The 20,130-nt window shown below is 34.9% G+C and overlaps 1 protein-coding gene across 1 annotated transcript; it reads right to left on the reverse strand.

The window, feature by feature from the left end:
- Positions 1–631: 631 nt before the first annotated feature.
- Positions 632–8,706, reverse strand: PLL1 (poltergeist like 1). Its single transcript, XM_086227944.1, has 4 exons — positions 6,660–8,706; positions 4,965–5,078; positions 3,928–4,192; positions 632–1,339 (listed from the first exon to the last, which is right to left on the reverse strand). The coding sequence occupies exons 1-4, from the start codon at positions 8,547–8,549 to the stop codon at positions 1,215–1,217; spliced, it is 2,394 nt and encodes a 797-aa protein (XP_086084070.1). The 5' UTR covers positions 8,550–8,706; the 3' UTR covers positions 632–1,214.
- Positions 8,707–20,130: the final 11,424 nt, after the last annotated feature.

Here is a 20,130-nt window from a genome sequence, read left to right on the forward strand (position 1 = left end):
TTTACCACTTAAAGAGCCCCTACATCTTCAACCAGTTAATTAAATGGCCGTAGAAATGGATTGCAAATCAACGCTTCTTTTTGTGTTTTTTGTTTTTCGCTCTTGTTTCATGTTTACGGTTTACCCAAACACCGCATTTAGAAGCTCCAACAGCAGCTAGGTCTAGAGTAAAATTATGAGCATTACATTCATGCATAACTTCCATATCAAGGTTAGTGCGGTTAATAATATCAGCCTCAAGTGTTAATTACATGACCTCATCCCCAAGTGTTAATTACACCACCTTCACTGTCAACTATTGATTGAAATTAAACCCACTGACTGATTGAAATTAAAACCATTTAAGTTGAAAGCCAAAGAGGTGCCGGTAATTTGCACCTAAAAAATTTAGATATGTTCCAAATTCCAATACTAGTTTTTCCAGCTCACTGCATCTGTAATTTACTCTTCTTTCCAATACTAGTCCTAGTTTTCCATCCCAAAATGGGGAGTCAATTTCACAAATTAAATTCTGGGGTCATTTGCACTTGGTTGTGACTTGTGACTTCATGCTACACAAAATATACTTTCTACTGAAAGATCCTAGTTAAATTTGGGGTAACAAGCCAATATAATTTCTACACAAAGATCCTGGTAAAATTTTGAAGAACTCTTTGTTATCCGCAATGGTGGAAAACCCACCTTCAAAATTACAGATGCTCAGTATTGACAAGGGAATGCTCAAAGTTCGGTAACTAAATCTGTACCCCCACCAATTTACAAACACATTTTCGGCTCTGGAACGAAAAGAAGAAAAGAGAAAGGCACAAAGGCACAGATGATATGGAAAGAGCCTCCCTCCAAACTATGCAAATTTTCTATTTTTTTTTTCTTTAAACAAAAATGAAGTCTAAAAGAAAAGGGACAAAAAGAAAAGATTTTGTTTCCCCCTAAAGAGCATTTCCCAACAACTCCATCTGCAATTTCTCATTTTCATCATCAACCCAATATTTTGCATCTATTAAGTAATTGATGATATCTAACATCAGCCTTTTTTCCATTACCATCCCTATTAGTTGTATGCTTATGCTGTGAGAGAGAGAAAAAAACACCTAATGGACCCATGGAATGCGGTCAGCAGCAAAGCTTTCCATACTGCTTGTAGAATATCTCTAGCTGAAAACTGAAATTGCAATATTGCCTGTTATAGAGAACATTGCTTGGGTATAAAGTTGTCAAAGGTACTTTCCTGATGACTTCCAAATTCTTCCTTCGAGTGATATAACCATAACGGTAACATCATCGTGATACTTCCTGCGATCTCCTTGTGGGATGTCCAATAATTCATGGAAATCCATTCCTGCAAACCAAAACAGTTCACGTTCAAAGCCAAAAAACACACCCAAATTCTGACAACTGCTAATGAAACAATTGGAAAGCATAGAGAATATCAAATAAAGAGGAACTGAATGGAGTTTTTGTTAGTTGTTACTGCCAACTTCTATTCCAGGATCCAACTCAGTCTCTCCACTTACATGAAATACCAAAACCACTTTAAGAAGTAACTTCTTCCCTCCATTTAGAAATACAATAAATGTAGGTTTCGTCAGTATAAGTGAAAATGAAATATAGCTCACTGTGTTTGATTTGTGGACGAGGCCAAAGAAAAAATTAATATTTTCTATATAATTTTCATTTCAAGTATTTGACAAAGTATGTTTTAGGGAGGCCAAAAACCTAAAACCTTAGATGCATAAACCTAAGGCACCTTCCTTGAACTCAACTATCTACAAAGAACTGATTCTTCAATGATAGTCACTCAATGGGATCGTATAGAAAAATACTACTAGCCATTACTGAAATCTAATATGTAACTATCAATACGCATTCACATGCACCCACAACGCGAGTATGCACAGAAAGACGCAATCATGCACACACTAGAGAGTTCTCTCTTACAGAAGAATAATGAGAGCCACAGGATGTTATAACAGTTCAGATGCAATTTTTAAGTGACATCGGGTAGTCTTTACCCGTTAACAAATCCAAACCCATTAGACATAAAAAACATTCAAAAAAAGAGAACCTCTGTCATCAGAAAAGAAAAGAACGCTCTAGAGACTCAGAAGAGAGAACCCTCTCTCCCATTCCTTCCATCTTCAAAGCTTGATTTCACCTTCAAAACTTCAGACCCACATTAGAGTTCTGTTTTATCTAATTTAAGATTCTCAATTTTCATGTTTGGTTTTGGGTATTTTAGGGATTTTGAGACCCAACTGCGATTTTGACTCCAAGCTTCATAAAACTTTCATTTTGGAACTGTTTTTCATTCCTTCAAGCTTCTTCAGTTTTGGAGTTATAAGATTCTCCTCTTTTTTGTGAGGATTTTTTTTTTTTGGGTTTAGATTTGGACTGTTCTGCTCTAGGTGTTTGTAGAGCTTCATAGAAACTTCTTTTTGGAACACTATGTCTTGCAAGTTTCATCAGGTTGGATTCTAAGATCACAACCAAATAACTAAACTGAAGCTAAAGTGAAGATTAGAAACAATCACAACTAGAGAGAGAGGGAGAGAGAACTCTGCCAGAATTATACATTTAGGAAAAAGACATCTAACCCGCGTTTCTTTTTTTTTTTTTTGGTCGAAATCTAACCTGGGTATGAAGATGGGAAGAAAGCTGGGTTTGAAGGATTGAAGATGGAAGGAGTTATCTGTTTTGACAAAACAATACTTCAGTTCTCTTTTCTTGTGTATTTTTTTTTCCCCTTCTTTTTGTTTAACGGGTTTGGATTGCTGATGGATAAAACTGTAAAAGTACCCAATGTCACTTAAAATCTCCAAATGCATCTGAGCCGTTATAACAATCCTGTGGCTCTCATTTACCTTCTACACCCATTCCGCATGGGAGCTTCCGCAAGAGAGAAACACCCTATATATATATATATATATACACATATATATATATATATACATGGAGTTTCCATTAAGGGTCCCTTAATATATATATATATATATATATATATGTCAGCAAAAAGTAGTTTACTAGTTAAAGAGAAAGCAAGAAATAAGAAGCCACTTCGAGATACTAACAGTTAAACCTTTCTCCTTTTTTTAATTGGAAAATTATTAATTTTATTGATAAAAACTGAACAGCACTACAGCAACAGTGAACCGGCAGTCCACCAAAGATATAATCAAAACCTCATCAACCAAACTCTACAATTAAAAGCATTAAATCTAACAACAAAAGAAAATTAAGATTTCACAATTCCCAATCCACAGGAAGAAAAAGGAATGGAATATATCTAAATTTGTTAGGCACTGAAGTCCAAAAATCCACTTCCTCACATTAAATCAAATGGAACTGTTAACAACACTAAATAATTCAATTCAACAATTTCACCAAACTTATCATTGAAAAGTCTTACAAACAAGACTTGATTCTTTTTCTTAAAATGTAAATCAAAATCAATTTCTGGTAACAAAAAAGTCACATGCCTTATTCGTATTAACCCAATAAAATCAAATTGCTACAACAAGGAGAGCGCCATTGCTCTCCTTTTTTACTCTTGCACTCCTCTGCAGGAGTGCAAATAGGCTTTTGCGGAGAGCAAATAGCAATCCCCTTCAGCAATCCTCAAATATGACATATTAACTAATCATTCCTAGTATAGGCTATAGGTTTTCACAAGCACAAAGCATAAGAGCTGACTAAGTCTAATGCCTACTATAACATGCATGGTAGTAGAAATGGATTATGCAAAATTGCAACCCATCACATTAGTAGGGGAGGGCCCTTAAAAATATTAAGGTTAGTGTAGGTACTTCTTTCTGCAAATTATCTGCTTAGTGGAATGTAAAGTGTTTTCAATACTTTTTATAAAAGCAGCAAAGAGTATGCATAAACAATTAACAAAATATAATAGCCAGAAGAAATGCCAACATTTACCAGCTTTCTTTGCAGCACGGAAAAGAAGCTCCTCTATCAGGTGTTGTGCAGGGTCTCCATCAGGAAACTTCTCCATAAAATTCTCAACATGAGAAACTACTTCCTGATTGGTTAGATACTGATACAAACCATCGGATGAGAGGACTAAAAACTGATCTCTAGGGCATAGTCTGTGGTGGCGAAGAGAAGGTAAACATGATACGTATGGTGCGGTACCAATGTACTCATTTCGAAACATTTCCAATACTGCATCGTTCAACTTGGGCTGTACCAACAATAAAGATCACATTATTAGCTACAGTAAGATATTGTTCATACCGGACTATGCAACCAAAAGTAGTTGTACACGTAAGCACCATGAGCAGTCAAACACCATATCATAAGTAATTTGCCTTCCAACTTGATTAAATCATACAGCAAAGTCTTACGTATACAGTATAATAATAAATATGGACACAAGGGAGCTGGCCAAGCACAACTTGGGCCAGTTGAGACTATATATCAATAACTAGAGTAATCTTGAAAGGTCACTCAATTAAGCAGCAAGTTATATCAAGCCACAACTTTCCAATAAAAGTATAAAGAATCATGCGACTATCCACTAGGACCACTTCCTCCTCTCATCTCATCAGCAGGCAGTGAAAAGTATGCACATTGGTCACTTGCAAGATTAAAGCTAACATTTCCACTCCAGGTTCTCAATAGTCTAGGAAATAAGCATCTTCAATTATTTACCCCTTTTATATCAAAATGATTTACATCTATATTATACTAAAAAATGATTCAGTTATATTTTCCTTTCTTCCATAGCATAAATAATTTTGATATTTTAAGAAAAAGGAAAATGAAGAGTATGCCAACCTTGGTGAATTAAAAAGTTGGAAGGACTGAATAGAAAAAAGCCAAACATGACAAGTTTTAGTCTGTGCCTCTATGAACACTTACAATATTCTTATAAGTAGGTACAAAAAGATTTAATGCCAAACCGTGCAAAAAGTGAAATTTATTGGGACAGTTAACAAGTATATCTATAGAACCTTTTTCAGAAATCCTGCCCCAAACGCTCTGGTAACCTTAAGACGACCTTTCACTCTATCATTGACAAAACAATGTTTGTCATCTGGGTGTTCATTCTTGATTCTGATCACTTCCTGCATAATTAAAAGATAAATTGTTAAAAACATTAGAAACCAAATATGAGCTAAGATGCATCAACAACATGACCAGGAAACTAATCAAGGGTGATGCCTATAGTAGTCACCAAAAGACAAATGGACTGAAAAAAAAAAAAAAAAAAACAAACAAACAAACAAACAAACAAACAAAGATTAAACCAACAAGCCTAGTACAAAGAAGGACACCCAAACATTGTCATCAATGAGAAGACAAAAAAGAGTGTGCAAGTGCTTTGTTATAGTGAGAACTAATTGTCTGGACTCCTGAGGTGAAAAATTCACCAGGCAATTGACAGACAACACTTCATAATTATCAACATATGCAGGTCAACTACACATCCACAAGGAGACATTTTTTTTTTTTATCAAAATCCACGAGTAGACATTAATCATCCAAGAACTCACACTAAGGAAAAGGAAACTTGCAATGAAGCTTCCAAAAATTGTTCCAATCCATTGGGGAAAACATTGATGATAAAGGCAAACAACAAGATAACAAATAAAGATGGGACGGAAAAGGAAGCTTCCTCAATTCTTTCAGCCTGCCGTCCCCATCCCCAGGAAAACAGACTGGTGAGGTGAATTGAACAGGATCAAGCTTAACCAACTGATGATACAATGGGGGTAAGCTTATTTAAACAGTTAAAACATGATGTGATAAATGCAATAGCAAGAAAATTTTTCTTTTGGAACACATGATAAATAGTAACAAAAACAAATTCTAAAGTGCAACACACTTTCTATACAGTTCAATTATTTTATTTTTCATAATATAATTGTTTAAAAGAATAATTGCTAGATTTAGATTTCCAATGAATAAGGCACCCTAAATTTAACACAACAATTTTTCCTGACACTTTAAGAAGAATCGGAAGCTTAAGCAACAAAAAGAGACATTTACAAAAACAAGTTTCGTCATTCACTTCTGCATATATTGGCTTCATTGGGAACATAAGAAAGTGGCATTTTCTAAGAATAAAAAAGGAGACCACTTAAACATAAACTGCTGTGACCGCAGTCAGTTCATTCAGGAATGTGCACAGTAGGGGCCATGAAAGCAAATTAAAAGGATTTCAATACTAGCTCCCCCTCCAGCAGGTCACAAAAACTAAATTCATGATTAGCAATGCATAGTGCAATGCAAAGGAGTTCAAAGGGCAAAAATGTAGAGTACAAATATAATATCTAACTCTAGAAGTCAGAGACTATATCTGGCATTAAGTACACTGCCAAGAAGTGTGCTTCAAGCTGTAAAAATTTCTCTCAACAACTTGTCATACAGAAGAAGGTAGACTCTATGATAAAGATGTATCAGCAGGAGATAAAATTGCAGGATAGAATTAAGTAATTGGGCTTAAGTCCTTCAAAAAGTTTCTGATACGAATGCAGGATTCTTCAGTAAAAAGACAATTAGAAAAACACAAGCTCCTCGAGCAAAATAATTCCCACCAATAAGCGCTTGACAAACAGTATACCCATGTAGGAATGCAGGAATGACTGATCAAACCATATTAGCATGAGAACTAAAGCTACATACATGAGGACCACAGAACTTACTTCTTCAATGCTCGTGCTGTGGTCAGTGGACAGTTGCAATGCAGCCAATCTCGTTGCTTGAGTAGGAGCCTCATTGGCCACAGCTGAGGACTCCTCAGTTATATCCTCAGTGCATAAACCATTGTCCCTCTTTCCTCTCGATTCCATGCTTGAACCAACTTCCTCCGGCTCATAATGTGCAACAATAGCCCGACTATCCCCAACATTCATCACATACACGTCCTCATCCCTCATTAGCACAACCAACAAACACGACCCCATCAAAGCAAGCTCCGGATTTGTATCAAGAACCTTATCAGTCATATCCAAATATGCATCCTCAGTCACCTGTAAAGCCTTGGACAATGCCCTCAACACCAATTCATGATCTACTGGACCCTCCTTCCTCTTCCTACCAGTTGGAGCAGACCTCTCCTCCTCAACTCTATTCTCATTCCCAACCTCAACCTCAACCTTCTCTTTATCCTCCAAACCAAACCTCCAAGGAAACAACTTCCTACCGGGACCCTGACCCTCCTTATGCTTCGACAACCCCTGCTTCAATTTCGACAGTAAAAGCCACTGCCTACTCACCCCTGAACCCCCATTGCTTGCTGTCAGCTTACTCGCTGTCAGCGCGTCATCCACAGAAAATGCAAACCTCTCCGAACCTGAAAGGTCAAGCCCATCTTCGGCGGCAGCCTCGGCGAGCAATTGCCAAAGTTGCCGCCTCCTACTGTCCGATTGAAACGTCACTCTCTTTGTCCGATCAGCTGTAGGCAAGGGGTTTGAGTTCCCCTCATTCCCAGCATCTGAAACTTCACCATCAGTTTTAACCTCTACAACCACTTCAGTCTCTGAAGCTACATTTGGTGGTGGGTTAGTGTTAATGGCTTCTTGGGCTTCCTGAACATCATCATCCTCCCAAAACAAGCCCTGAAGCTCATTGTAAAAGGCACGGTAAAGATTACCCATCAAGAATTCCGGCGCATCGGGGCCATTAAACCCATCATAAATCCCAACAAATAGCCACCCTTGCTCTTCCGATACCACCACATGTACACGGTCCTCCCCGGCTTTGCCAAGAGCCCACTGGACATTGGCCTCGTTCTTGGGCTCGTGTTCTTCGCCGCCGCCGCCGTTGGCAGGGCCCTCCTTCCGGCCCACGAAATTAAGCACGGGAACCACCCACGGGCGCTGCTTCTTCTCCGAAAAGTTCCGGTACAGCGCCTTTCGAATCCCCGAAATGCCCTTCTTCCGCCTCTTCTTCATGTAAAGGCCGCCGAGAGGGGCCGAGAAGTGGACCCCGCCGTCCGGCCCGTTGTTTGCGGTGGTGGCTTCGAGTGGGCCGGAGAGCGCGCCGCGCTCAATTGGGCCGGAGAGAAAGAACCCGCCCCTCTCCATTGGGCCCGAGGGATCGCGCTCGCCGCCGCCGACACGTGGCACGGGCTGAAGCGGCAGAGCGCTGAACGACGACGTACTCTCGAACCCATTCACTATGCTCCCCCGGACTCCACCACCAAAGCCGCCACCGAGAACACTCTCAGTGGCATCGTCGTAAATATTGTCAAGCTGGAGGACAGTTCTGGGAGTGGAGCTGTTGGCGCTCACAGAAGCCCCCGAGATGGCTTTGAACCCGGTTTCGGGCAATCCGGGTCGGATCCTATGATTAGGAGCTGGCTCGTGAGTAGGCGAGAACCGGAGCGAGTTGGAAGGGGAAAGAAAGCGATCCGACTGAGTCGGCGAGAGGAAGCGAGCTGAGGAGCGCACGTAGCAGAAAGAGTGGCCTAGGGTTTCGTCCAGCGGCTCGGAGGAGGCGAAGACGACGTCGTCGTGGTCCGGTTGGTGGTGGTTGTTGGTCCGGTGAACCGGTCTGAAGCAAGAGAAGAGGCTCGACACTCCACTTCCCATCACATTTGACTCGTCTCCTCCGCTGTTTGGCTACCGAGAAAATTTTGTCTCCCCTCTCCTAGATTTTCCGGCAAAGCCCAACAACCCAAATAACACCAAAACACATTTTAAAATAAAAAGAAAAAAGAAAAGAGAGAGAGAGAGAGTGAGAGGAGAAAGTGAGGAAGTATACAGAGAGAGAGTGGGTGTGTTTTTTATAGAGAGAGAAAGACTTTGTCTCTCTAAAAAAATATTTTTTGCTGTTTTCGCTGTTTTTTTATTTTCCTTCTTTCTTATTACAAATTTACAAATACTTCTTTCAATTTTCTGTTGTTGGGTGCAGTTGTTGGCTCCTGGTTGACGGTTACACCTGGCGTCTACCAAAGCAAATGAGCAGAAGATGCTGGTTTAGGACCGCCACGTCGGACGCCACGTGGCTGGAATGTGGGTCCCACATTTGAGAGGGAGGGGATTGCAAATTGCAAAATGCAAATTTAAGGGTCTGACTATTTTGTCCCTGACCTGACCGGTCCACTCTACTAGTCCCCCCTCCCTTTAGGGAAAGACAGAAGAGAAAGTGGTGGGAGGAGTGAGTGGGAACGGGACTGTAGGGTCAATGTGGAAAACCGAGGCTGGACGAAAGGGTTGTCTTATAAGGGTGCTTTTGTCCTTTTCGTTGTTTGGATTAATGGGACACCCTGTTTGGAGTCCCCCAACCCAAGGCCCAATCTGGGTTGACCACCACTTTCTGTTCCATGCTAACTTAGTATTCTACCCTTATGCATACAATAAGGAATATGATTAATTACACTTCGCACCCTTCAAATTTAGGTCGCTTTTCACTTTTCACTCTAACCTTCAAAACTCTACCATGTACACCTGAAAGTGGATCTGTCTTTTAATTTATGCCCTCTAATAGTTTGACAGTTCTTTGGAGCTTTATTTGCTTACGTGGAAGCCATGAGAATGAGACCCACATGTTTCTCACGTGGCATTTGACAAGGCATCCATCATGATTTTTGTTAAGGTCATTTTGTAAAATCAAATGTCTTTTTCGCACCTAAATTATCACTCATGTCATCTTACATGACACATATCCCAACAAAAATTAAGGTAAAGACTTCTTCACTTGTCATATAAGAAAACTTGAGTCTCGTAACTTTCACATAAACAAATAATACTTCAAAAGAACGGTCAAATACGGTCAAACTAACAAATAGCAGAAAATGAAAAACTAACTTAACATTAGAGTGTACATTGTAAAATTTGAAGGTTAAGATGCAAAGTAAAAAATAAGTAAAACTTGGAAGGTGTAAAGTATAATTTACCCTAACTAATAATACAGTCTTAAGTCTTAATATCGTAATATATCGCATCATTCAAAATACAGATGAGGGTGATGAGCACCAAAAATTTTATGTAAATCATTGATTATATGTCAAGATTTCGGTTTCAGATATCAGAAATCAACAAGCCTATATAAAATTATAAATAAAGCATAAGCCCAGCTGGAACTAATAAATTAAGGATGACCATGCATACTGATATCTCTATCTTGTAGTTAATAAACCTCAATAGTCAATAGTCAATGTGCATGCATGTTGAATGCTTAATTTATTAGTATGGTAACCTACTTCAATCCAAATTGTATATAATTCAACGTTCAGTATTTCCTTGACGGGTATTGCTTGGTTACTACATGTGTTCATCAAAATATTATTCATTAAATGCTCAGTCATTTCTCCATTTATTTAAATTTGAACTTATTCTTTAAATTATTTCCTTTTGTCTCACCAAATGTCAGTGAGGAACAAATGACCTTATGTTATAATATTTGCTTCAAATGAATATTTTACTTCACTAATTATAAAATTATATGTAAAGTTGATTATATATACTTGAATCACTCAATTTTGTACAGCTGATGGGGTAGCTCAATTAGAATAATTGTAGAATTGCCTTCCTGGACCCAAATTCAATCTTCCTCCTTTAAATAAAAGAAAACCTCTCAATTTGCTCAATAAACCTTTAGTTTTTTTTTTTTTTTTGTAAACTTTGAAACCCAATTTTTAGTATTAAACAAGAAAACAACAAAAAAATTGGATTTATCCCTTCTCCTTGAGAAATTTTATTCAATATACCCTCTTAATACCCTAAAAACTATTTTGACTCCCTAGCCTAAAATATTACTTTTATGACTCTTTTGTATTTGAAATATCCATAATACCCTCCATATAAAACCCATTTTTTTTACTGTAGTTTTTTTTTTCTTTATTTTCCCCAGCCAACGACTACCTCTGCCCTCCTCTCCCTCCCTCTCACCCCAGCCAACCATTGCCCCATCGTCACTGTGCCACTCGTCGTCTCAGCAGTCGGCGCCCACATCCCTCGCCGATGCAACAAACCCAACAGATGCAACAGCAAAATCTAATGTAAAAAAACCCACGTCGCCCAGCAATACCCTCCAAATGAGTTTTTCTAAATAAAAAACTCAAATCTAGTTGAATTTTTTATCGCCACATGGTCGAATTGTGGTCGCCGCATGGCTATAACACATTTCACCATGTAGCGACCACAAATTCGACCATAAATTACCTTAACACACAAATTTAACTTGCAAGTCGCCTTCTAGAAGGCCCAATAAAATAAATGAAACTAACACAACCCAACCCACCTAAAATAAAAACTAAAACTAATACAAGTCCACCCCACACAAAATTAAAAACTGAAACAAACACAAGTCCAATCCACCTAAAACAGGTTCAGCAAGTGCCAAATTGAAATTAAAAACTAAAATTGCGTAAAAAAACTGAAACTGCGATTATAGACATATTTTCACTATACTTTGAACAAATATAAATTTTAAATACCAAATAAACTAATTTTAGAGAGGAAAATTCAAAACAAACAAAACTAAAAAAAAAAAAAAAAAAAAAGACAGAACTGAAACTAAACTAAATATGCTAAGTGACCTAGAGATTACAAATGTTACCTTATTGTTACATTTTAACAATAAGTGTACTAGAGGTTAAGTAAGATGTTTGTCATGCATCCTACGCTAATTTATTCTTCTTATAATTAGGTTTTTATATAATTTACTAATTACCTCAAGTTAAAGGTAATTTTTAATAAATTAGTCATATTTTTTATTTTGACCGATCAAAATCCCAAGTTTTCTCTATTGAAACCATTTAGGTTCATCAAAATTAGCAACTAAACATTATACGGATTGCATATAATGCAGTTTTTGGCTATCCCTGATTTGCTTCAATATATATTATCTATTTAAACTAGGGGTGGGCATATTAACTGCGGACCGCCAAAATCGGCCGAACCGCACCGCAAAAAACTGTGTTGACCAAAAAAAGTCAACACCGCTAAAAAAATCGAACCGCACCACTTCTCTCCTGTTCCGGTTCCGGTTGTACACCTTATTTAACCGCACCAAACCGAACCGCACCGCATACTTGCAAAAAATATATTTTTTATATTTTTATACACATATTGTCATATACACCATTTTATATATTTTTTTATATATATTTATACCATTTTTATATACTTTTTATACACTTTTTGTACACATTTTTATACACTTTAGACCCTAAACCTTAAACCCTAATAAAATATTAAAATTAATATTAACCTAGCTATATTTTAGGGTTTAAACCCTAAAATATATTTTATATAACCCTATGACCTATTTTATAGATATATAATATAATAATAAATTAATAATGTTTTAGTATATAATTTTAGTTATACCCATTACCCTATATAATAAAATTTGTATATTCTTTATATTCTATATATAAAAAATTAGTATATTATTTATAGTTTATACTCTATATACTAAAATTTTTAATTGTTTATAGTTCTAGGGTATAATATATAGTTATATACTATATAAGTGTATATAGGGTATATGCCATATAAGGTAATAAGGTATAGGATTTAAAATTTATGGTATAAGGTTTAGGATATTAGGGTTTATAGTATAAGGATTTAAAACTTATGGTATAGGGTTTGGTTGCAACTCATCTCTCATTCTCTAAATCCTAAACCATAAAGTTTAAAATTTTATATATTCTATATACTCTATATAGTCTAGTTACATAAACTAGTTTGCCCAACCAAACCCCTTGTTAATTAGGATGGGTTTGCATCATTAAATAATTGGGCTTAGGCTTAAAAAAACAAGTGTGAGGCCCCATTAGGCCTAGAACCGTGGTGAGAACCGCACCGCACCGCATTCAAGATGGTTTGGTTTGGTTCGGTTTTTTTATTTTTTTCACGGTTTTAAGCACCGAACCGCACCGTCTATTCATGTCTGGCGCGGTGCACGGTTCCGAGGGAAAAGTGAGTCGAACCGCACCGCGCCCACCCCTAATTTAAACATAAAACAACAACTGATTTGACTTTTCGCTAAATTAGTTTAGGACAAACGAAGAGGTAATGTAATTATAACTTTCTTTAGTTTCACGAGAAATTTAAATTATTTTTATTTAAAATAAATAAATCCAAAATGATTTGATTCCTTGTCATATCACAAAACTTCTTAAAAAAATCCATTATATGTTGTCTCTCTTGATAATTGGAAAAGCTTGCTCTGAACTTAGGACCATAAACCATAGATTTTAATAGCAACAACCTTTTTAATTGGACTTGATTATCTTAATTGTAAGGTATCAATGCCATTCAATGTATTCAATCAAAATTACAAGGAGTTAGTCCCTTTCAAGTTACTTTGTCTTACACACTTAAGAGATTAAGTTATGCTACTTGGATATTATATATTTGTTGATATTGTTAGTCTATACTCAGACTCAAATTCATCGAGCAAGATGAATTTACAATATACCAAACTACACCATAAGGACAATATTACTTGAAGTCTTGAATATTATATTGGTGTTGATACAAGCTAGTCAATTGATAGAAAAAAACAAAAAGAGAACAAAACAAAATACAACGGAGAAGGGCCCATGCCTTTATTTTCTATATATATATTTATTTATTTATAAATAAAGCAAACACTTTTGTTAGGTGAAACTTTCAAAAACTCAAGATTTTCCCTTAATTAATTAATTTGATAAAGGAAAGCAATTTCATTTATGAATGGTTAAACGATAAAATATCAATGAATAAAAGATTAAAAATACAACACAACCATGTTTAGAAAACATAAGAAGCTACATCACGTTATCTTTCAAGCAGTTCACACCAGTCACCACCAAGTACCCCATGAACTCCACAATTGGGAAAAAAAAAAAAAAAATTTCTAAACAATAAGAAAAAGACTCTTGGCATGCGTGTGAGAGGTGCCAAAAGTGTAGTATAATATAACAAAACTCAACTTTCTTTTTTTTAACAGAAACTCAAGTTCAAGTTACTCAACATATAATATGAAAAATAATAAGTCTCAGTTTTTATTTTTCACTTTATGTGTCATTACTTTATTGAATAAGGTATTTTATTTTTATTTTTTAGGTTTTATTTTTTATTTTTTAGTGTCTAATGCATAGGGGTGTGATTTGGATTGGAAAATCCGAATCCGACCGATTCCTATCCAAAAATTGCCATTTTTATTCCGAATCCGAAAATGCCGAATCCGAAAATGCCGAAATCCGAAAATTCCGAAAAAAATTGGATTGGAATTGGAATGTTTATGAAAATTCCGATTCCGATCCTAATTCCGATCCAAAAAATTCCGAAATGTTCCGAAGGCATTCCGATCCGATATTTCCGAAATTATGCCAATTTATTCCATATTATATATTTTATCATTTATTTAGTATGATACATATAACATATATTTTTAAAAAGATGACTAATACTATATATTAATATAAACATATGTACATTATAAATATATGTGTATCATAATAACATAAATGGTAAGTTGGTAACACAAACACCCACATTTTTCCGTACATGTAATTACTATATTTTTTTATTAGGGAGGGGAATTGAAGATATGAGGCAATTTTATAGTTGTTCCAACTGAAATATCCCACCAATTGTAATGACTAATTACTAAATATTTAAGCTTATTATATTCAAAATTTCAAACATGATATATATATATATTATTTGAGTAACATGTATTTATATACACATATATATATGAGTAACATGATATATATATATATGTGTGTGTGTGAGTAACATGTATCTACTAGTGACATTTATTTTAACAATGTTGGATGAGCTCTAAAGATTAATCCCCCACCTCTAAGATATGTGCTATTAAGCCTATTATACATTCATAGTGACATTTATTTCTCTTATATATTATGTATGTTATAATATATAATATATACTATTAAACATACACAATATATATCATACATAATCTAGCAATGAAAACCTTGCTAGATTGCATCTTTTTTTTTTCCCCTTCTTTTCTAAATTTTTTTTTATGGTAATGGTATGGGATGGTATGGTTCTAAATGTTATTTAAATTAATATTTTGAATTTTCTTTTTAAATTGGACATATATTTTAATTACATTTTAATATAAATATATATTGAAATGCATCATAATCTATTGTCTTTTAATTTTTTTTGTTTGTTAATTTCATCATTATTCTAAAAAAAAAATCCGAACATGTTCTAAAAAATATTATGAAAATGTGAAAATTCCGATTTTTTATTCGAAAATTTCAAATGTTTATCCGAAAGTTCCGAAAATGTTATATTCCGAAAAATTCCGAAAATTCCGAGAAATCCGAAAATTCCGAATCGGAATGAGATGTTGAAATTCCGATTTTTTGGAATGGAAATTGGAACATAAATTCCATTCCAAAATTTTTTGGATTGGAATTGGAACACCCTATTTTCGATCCGATCCGGCCGAAACACACCCCTACTAATGCATAAATACCATATAAATTTTAAAAAAAAATTAAAATTCCTAGCACTACTGATATAATATGCATGATGCATCCATGGGGTGATATAAAAATGTTGGCGTAATGAATAATTAGTTCAATGGATATGACATTTAAATGAAAAAAGATTAAAAAAAGATTAAAATTAATATTTTAAAGTGTTAATGGAATTAGGTTGACCTCCAAAAGCAAAACAATGTGATTGTAATTGTTGAATAGTTACCAAACGAAAAAAAATAAAAAAAGCATTTGAAGTTTTGAACATTGGGCCACGCGTTCAAACGCTTGTAAAAAAATTCCGCCTCCCAGCCTGATTTTTGGCCCTAATCTAATATTGTGTCATTTTGCATAGTACAGCCTACCTTAAAAAAAAAAATGTTTACCATTGTGGTAAAAAAAAAATGTTTACTCTTCTTTTATTGAAAAAAAAAAAAGTTTCATTCTTGATATTTAATCCACATTTTCACTTTAATATTTAAAATTTATTTATTTTTAAATCAAAATAAAATTCTAAAACAATGTAATTTTAGACATAAGTACTATGCTTAAAGATAATTGTGTTAAGGTCCAAGGACTTTTGGTTGCCCTACTTGTACTATATTGTCCCCAAATTAACTACCTGGATTCAAGATGGGTGAAGAGGCAAGCCCAATGAACTCATAATCTCACTTCATATACTTAGTGATAGAAAGTCAATTATCTGATGCAGGACAATTATATTTGATCCACAGTTCCTCATAATCTTCACCTTGGATCAAATCAACCATCCGATAATTGAGTCATTAATTGACCATGTGTATGTTTCACCTCGAATTATGATCAAGTGCAATGCATCACAGTCGAATCTAGCTCAGATATCACTTGTTAAGGTCCAATGACAATTGATCCCCCCAAGTTGGCAAGTTGCAATGTATCCAAGTGTGAGGTTTTATTTCAAAAGACTTTGGTGTAACTTAGGAAAATGTCTCACTTAATATACGCAATAATCAATAGACAATCACTTATTTGATGTGGGACAATTGTATTTGATCACAATTCCTAACAGTCAGAACCACATCGGTATCCTTGTACTTGTACCCCCCCAAAAGTTGTTCATTTTGCAGGTTACTTAAGGAATTACTTTAGTGGTGAATTCGTGCTTCAACAAGTACAAAAGCAACATACAAAAAAAATAAATTCAACTGACCATTTAGACACGTAACTTTTCTTTTAATTACATTAAAGGGAATCAAACCCATAACCTAACTTAAATGATAATTTACCTTACATTCATTCACCTTATGCTAATCTCAAGAACTTTATAACATCACACATCCGGACCCAACTTTTAATTACTTACATCTCATTATTGCATTACGAATTTTCATTGATGAATGTGTTTACGATGAAAACATCATAGGTTTTAGTTCATTCAATTATTTCTCATGATATGTAACATCACAAACTCATTCTCATTGGTGCTTTGAAAAGACTAAACTAATTGAAAACAGCATTGGAGCCAAGCTATGTATAAATAAGTAAACTATATTTTTATACAAATAAAAAATAAAATAATTAACCACAATAATACTTTAATTAAGGTGCACATATTATATTGTTATAGATACATGGGTGTGTGGAGTGAGTGGGGGATGGGTGTTGTACATTTTATGAGGAAGAAAAATGGCGATTGTTATTGACACATGGTTGACTTTGATGCATGTTACGTGCCGTCAAGGATTGGCTGTACAACTACCACTCATAATCCACTTAGAATTTAACCAAATTTTTATTATTGCAAAAGGAGAAAGAAAAACAACATGCACCACTACATGTACAAATGGTATTCGTGCTCATACTACGTACGTAGAAAGCTATTTATAAGTTCAACACCTGGCTGGACCAAGAAGAACTTTTGTATTTTATGTGCTTTTGGGGTCTATGCATCTTTGTTTTTTCCTTGGGTCAAGTATCTTTGTTCCATTACCTTTATTTTTCTGTTGGTATAAAGGAGATATTAGAAAAGCTCAGATTTGAATGGCCCCAAAAAAAAAAAAAAGAGGTCAGATTTGATCTCTAACCTTGAGTGTAGAGCTATATACTCACTACCATCGAAGTTACATGCCCCAAACAATCACCTAGTCCAACTTTCAAACAATGAGAGAGATTTTGGGTAAACATTTTTCATTTGTTTTCTATTGAAGTGGGGACCTCCTAAACTATAAGAAAAATTATTGGGTGTATCTGATACACCGCTACATGGTGTAATTGATTCAACGTATAATTGTATTATTAGATAATATTTTTATATTAATATAGTATAGTATTAATAATATCTCATCATATTATGACATGTTAGATTAGTTACACTATGTGGCGGTATATCAAATACACAAAATAATTTCTCAGACTATAAAAAATATAGAAGGCCTAATTCGTCCAAACTGTAGTGACAAAAGAAAAAAAGAAAAGAAAAAAACATGAATTGATTTTAAAGATTAAAAGTCACTATAGCATGAGGAATATTGATTTTCCCTGAATGACATGCCAACACATGACTACTTCTAAAATTAGATTGACTATCTCGGGCATGTATGCAGATTGTTGGTTCATGCAGAAATGGTCCAACAATTAATCTTTCAATCAGGTCAGGTCACATTATATGTGACTCCATTTGCAATTGCCATTGCCCTCTTCTATAGGCTGATGAAATTATTAGGCAGGCCCAACCAAATCTTGGTCCCATTCACATCAACACCTTCACTACCTCTTTGTTTGTATTCAAACCTTTATTGACTTGTTGGGACTGTAATTTTTATAGCATTCATTTGGAAGCATATGTAAATGATATATGTATAAATATTGGGTTACCATGTTTTTAGAGTGAAATCAATATCATCATGATGTAAAAAGATTCAATGCAACTAGTGTCGGTCAAAATGAACGTATGTGAGTTGTCCCCTGTGCAGTATAGAGATTAACTAGGCTTCTATTTTTGGGCAACAAGAAAAATCCACTGGTTTATTTCCATATTGGATATAAAATTTGAGTACTTACAAGTTACAAGTGACAATTAATCTCTTTACCCAAAAGGACAGCCAATTGGATTATTACGTTTCAGGATAGGTATTAGTGTTGAGCGATGGGCACTACATCTGCATATGACATTTACTGCATCTGTAATTTATTGCATCAGCAATTACAATATAGTAACGTTACACATACCATATTTTTATACCATAATTTCATATAACCTTATATGATATTCATACATTTGATACTAAAAAATACAAAAAGAAAAGATAATATTATATTCCGTAAAGCAATAACACATAAGATGAAATACAAATGTTGGAGAAAAATGTAAGACAATTAGTATTATTGGTTACCATATTACAATTATATGAGATATTCTGAAAAAAAAAATACTAACTTTATTTAATCAACCCAAAACATACATAAACACACTAAAAAAATATTAATCAACCCCATAAATATTAAGATTTAAGTAAAAAATAAGAAAAAGAAAGATTTAAGTAAAAAATAAGAAAAAGAAATAGCAGATCTGCCGATGTAGTTATGATGCAGATGTAGTTGCTGAGTGCTTGGCAAAAGCACCGAGCACTCTAAGATCTAAATACTCTGATAGACGTGGATGAATTGTCCTTTTGATTAACAAAATAAGTATGTTGTTTTGAGTAATTTAAGGAGTTTTTAATTCCTTAGCAGTAATAAAACTTAAAATTTAGGACTAGAATCTCTGATCAGTTGGGAAGAATCATATTTGCTTTAATTGCTTAAAGATGTAACATCAGGCCAACACTTGATTGTTTATATTTTTTTAATGGTTGAGATTGATAGTCTAGTATAAAACCTTAAATGTTGCTCATGTATTATGTGGGCATTCTTGGACATGGGTGGGTCGACTCCTTGGTAGGCCTCACCAAAAAGCCCAAGGCCCGAAGCCCGCCCGGCCCATTAGGCCCGAAGCCCGATTTGGCCCGAAAATTGGGCCGGCCCGGCCCGGCCCGAAAGTCTCTTGGGTTGGGCTTGGGCCATCCCCTTGAAGCCCATGGGCCGTCCGAAGCCCGGCCCGTTTAGGCCCGCCCAAAGCCCGACCCAAAGTCCAATTTGGAAATCATAACATATTTAATAGGTTTTTTGTTTGTTTACTATAATAAATTATTAATATACTTATTAAGTTATTATATAATACTATAATGTTAGTAAATAGTAATAGTGTAAACTATGTAATACCATAAATAATAAAGTAATAAACTTTTAAAATTATATACAACATTACAAGTATAATAAAATATAAATGTATATGTGTATATACAACTTTTATAATACAAGTATAATTAAAGTTATTAAACCACAATCGTCATTTCATTAATTCAACGATCTCAACCGTTCATTTTCTATTTTCATAGTCAAAGATCATCCTTACAAAAAATCGGCTAAATCGGAATTCATCTACCCATTCGATTATCATTAGAAAAACCACGATTGTTCATTAATTCGACCGCCGTTACATTTAGAAAAATCACTTTTACATCTTCGATTAAGCTAATTTTTTGCAAGAATTCTCTTTGAGTGGAGAACTAAAACTTGAACGGTTCGGATCGTTGAAAACAAGATCGATATGTGAGCTTCTACATATAAATACACTTGAAGAGTATAATTCTAATAACTTTCCCATTGAAACCTTATTGTTTCCATAATTATGA

The sequence above is a fragment of the Dryas octopetala genome, chromosome 9 (assembly GCF_963921425.1).
Source record: "Dryas octopetala chromosome 9, drDryOcto1.1, whole genome shotgun sequence".
Classification (NCBI taxonomy): Eukaryota; Viridiplantae; Streptophyta; class Magnoliopsida; order Rosales; family Rosaceae; genus Dryas; species Dryas octopetala.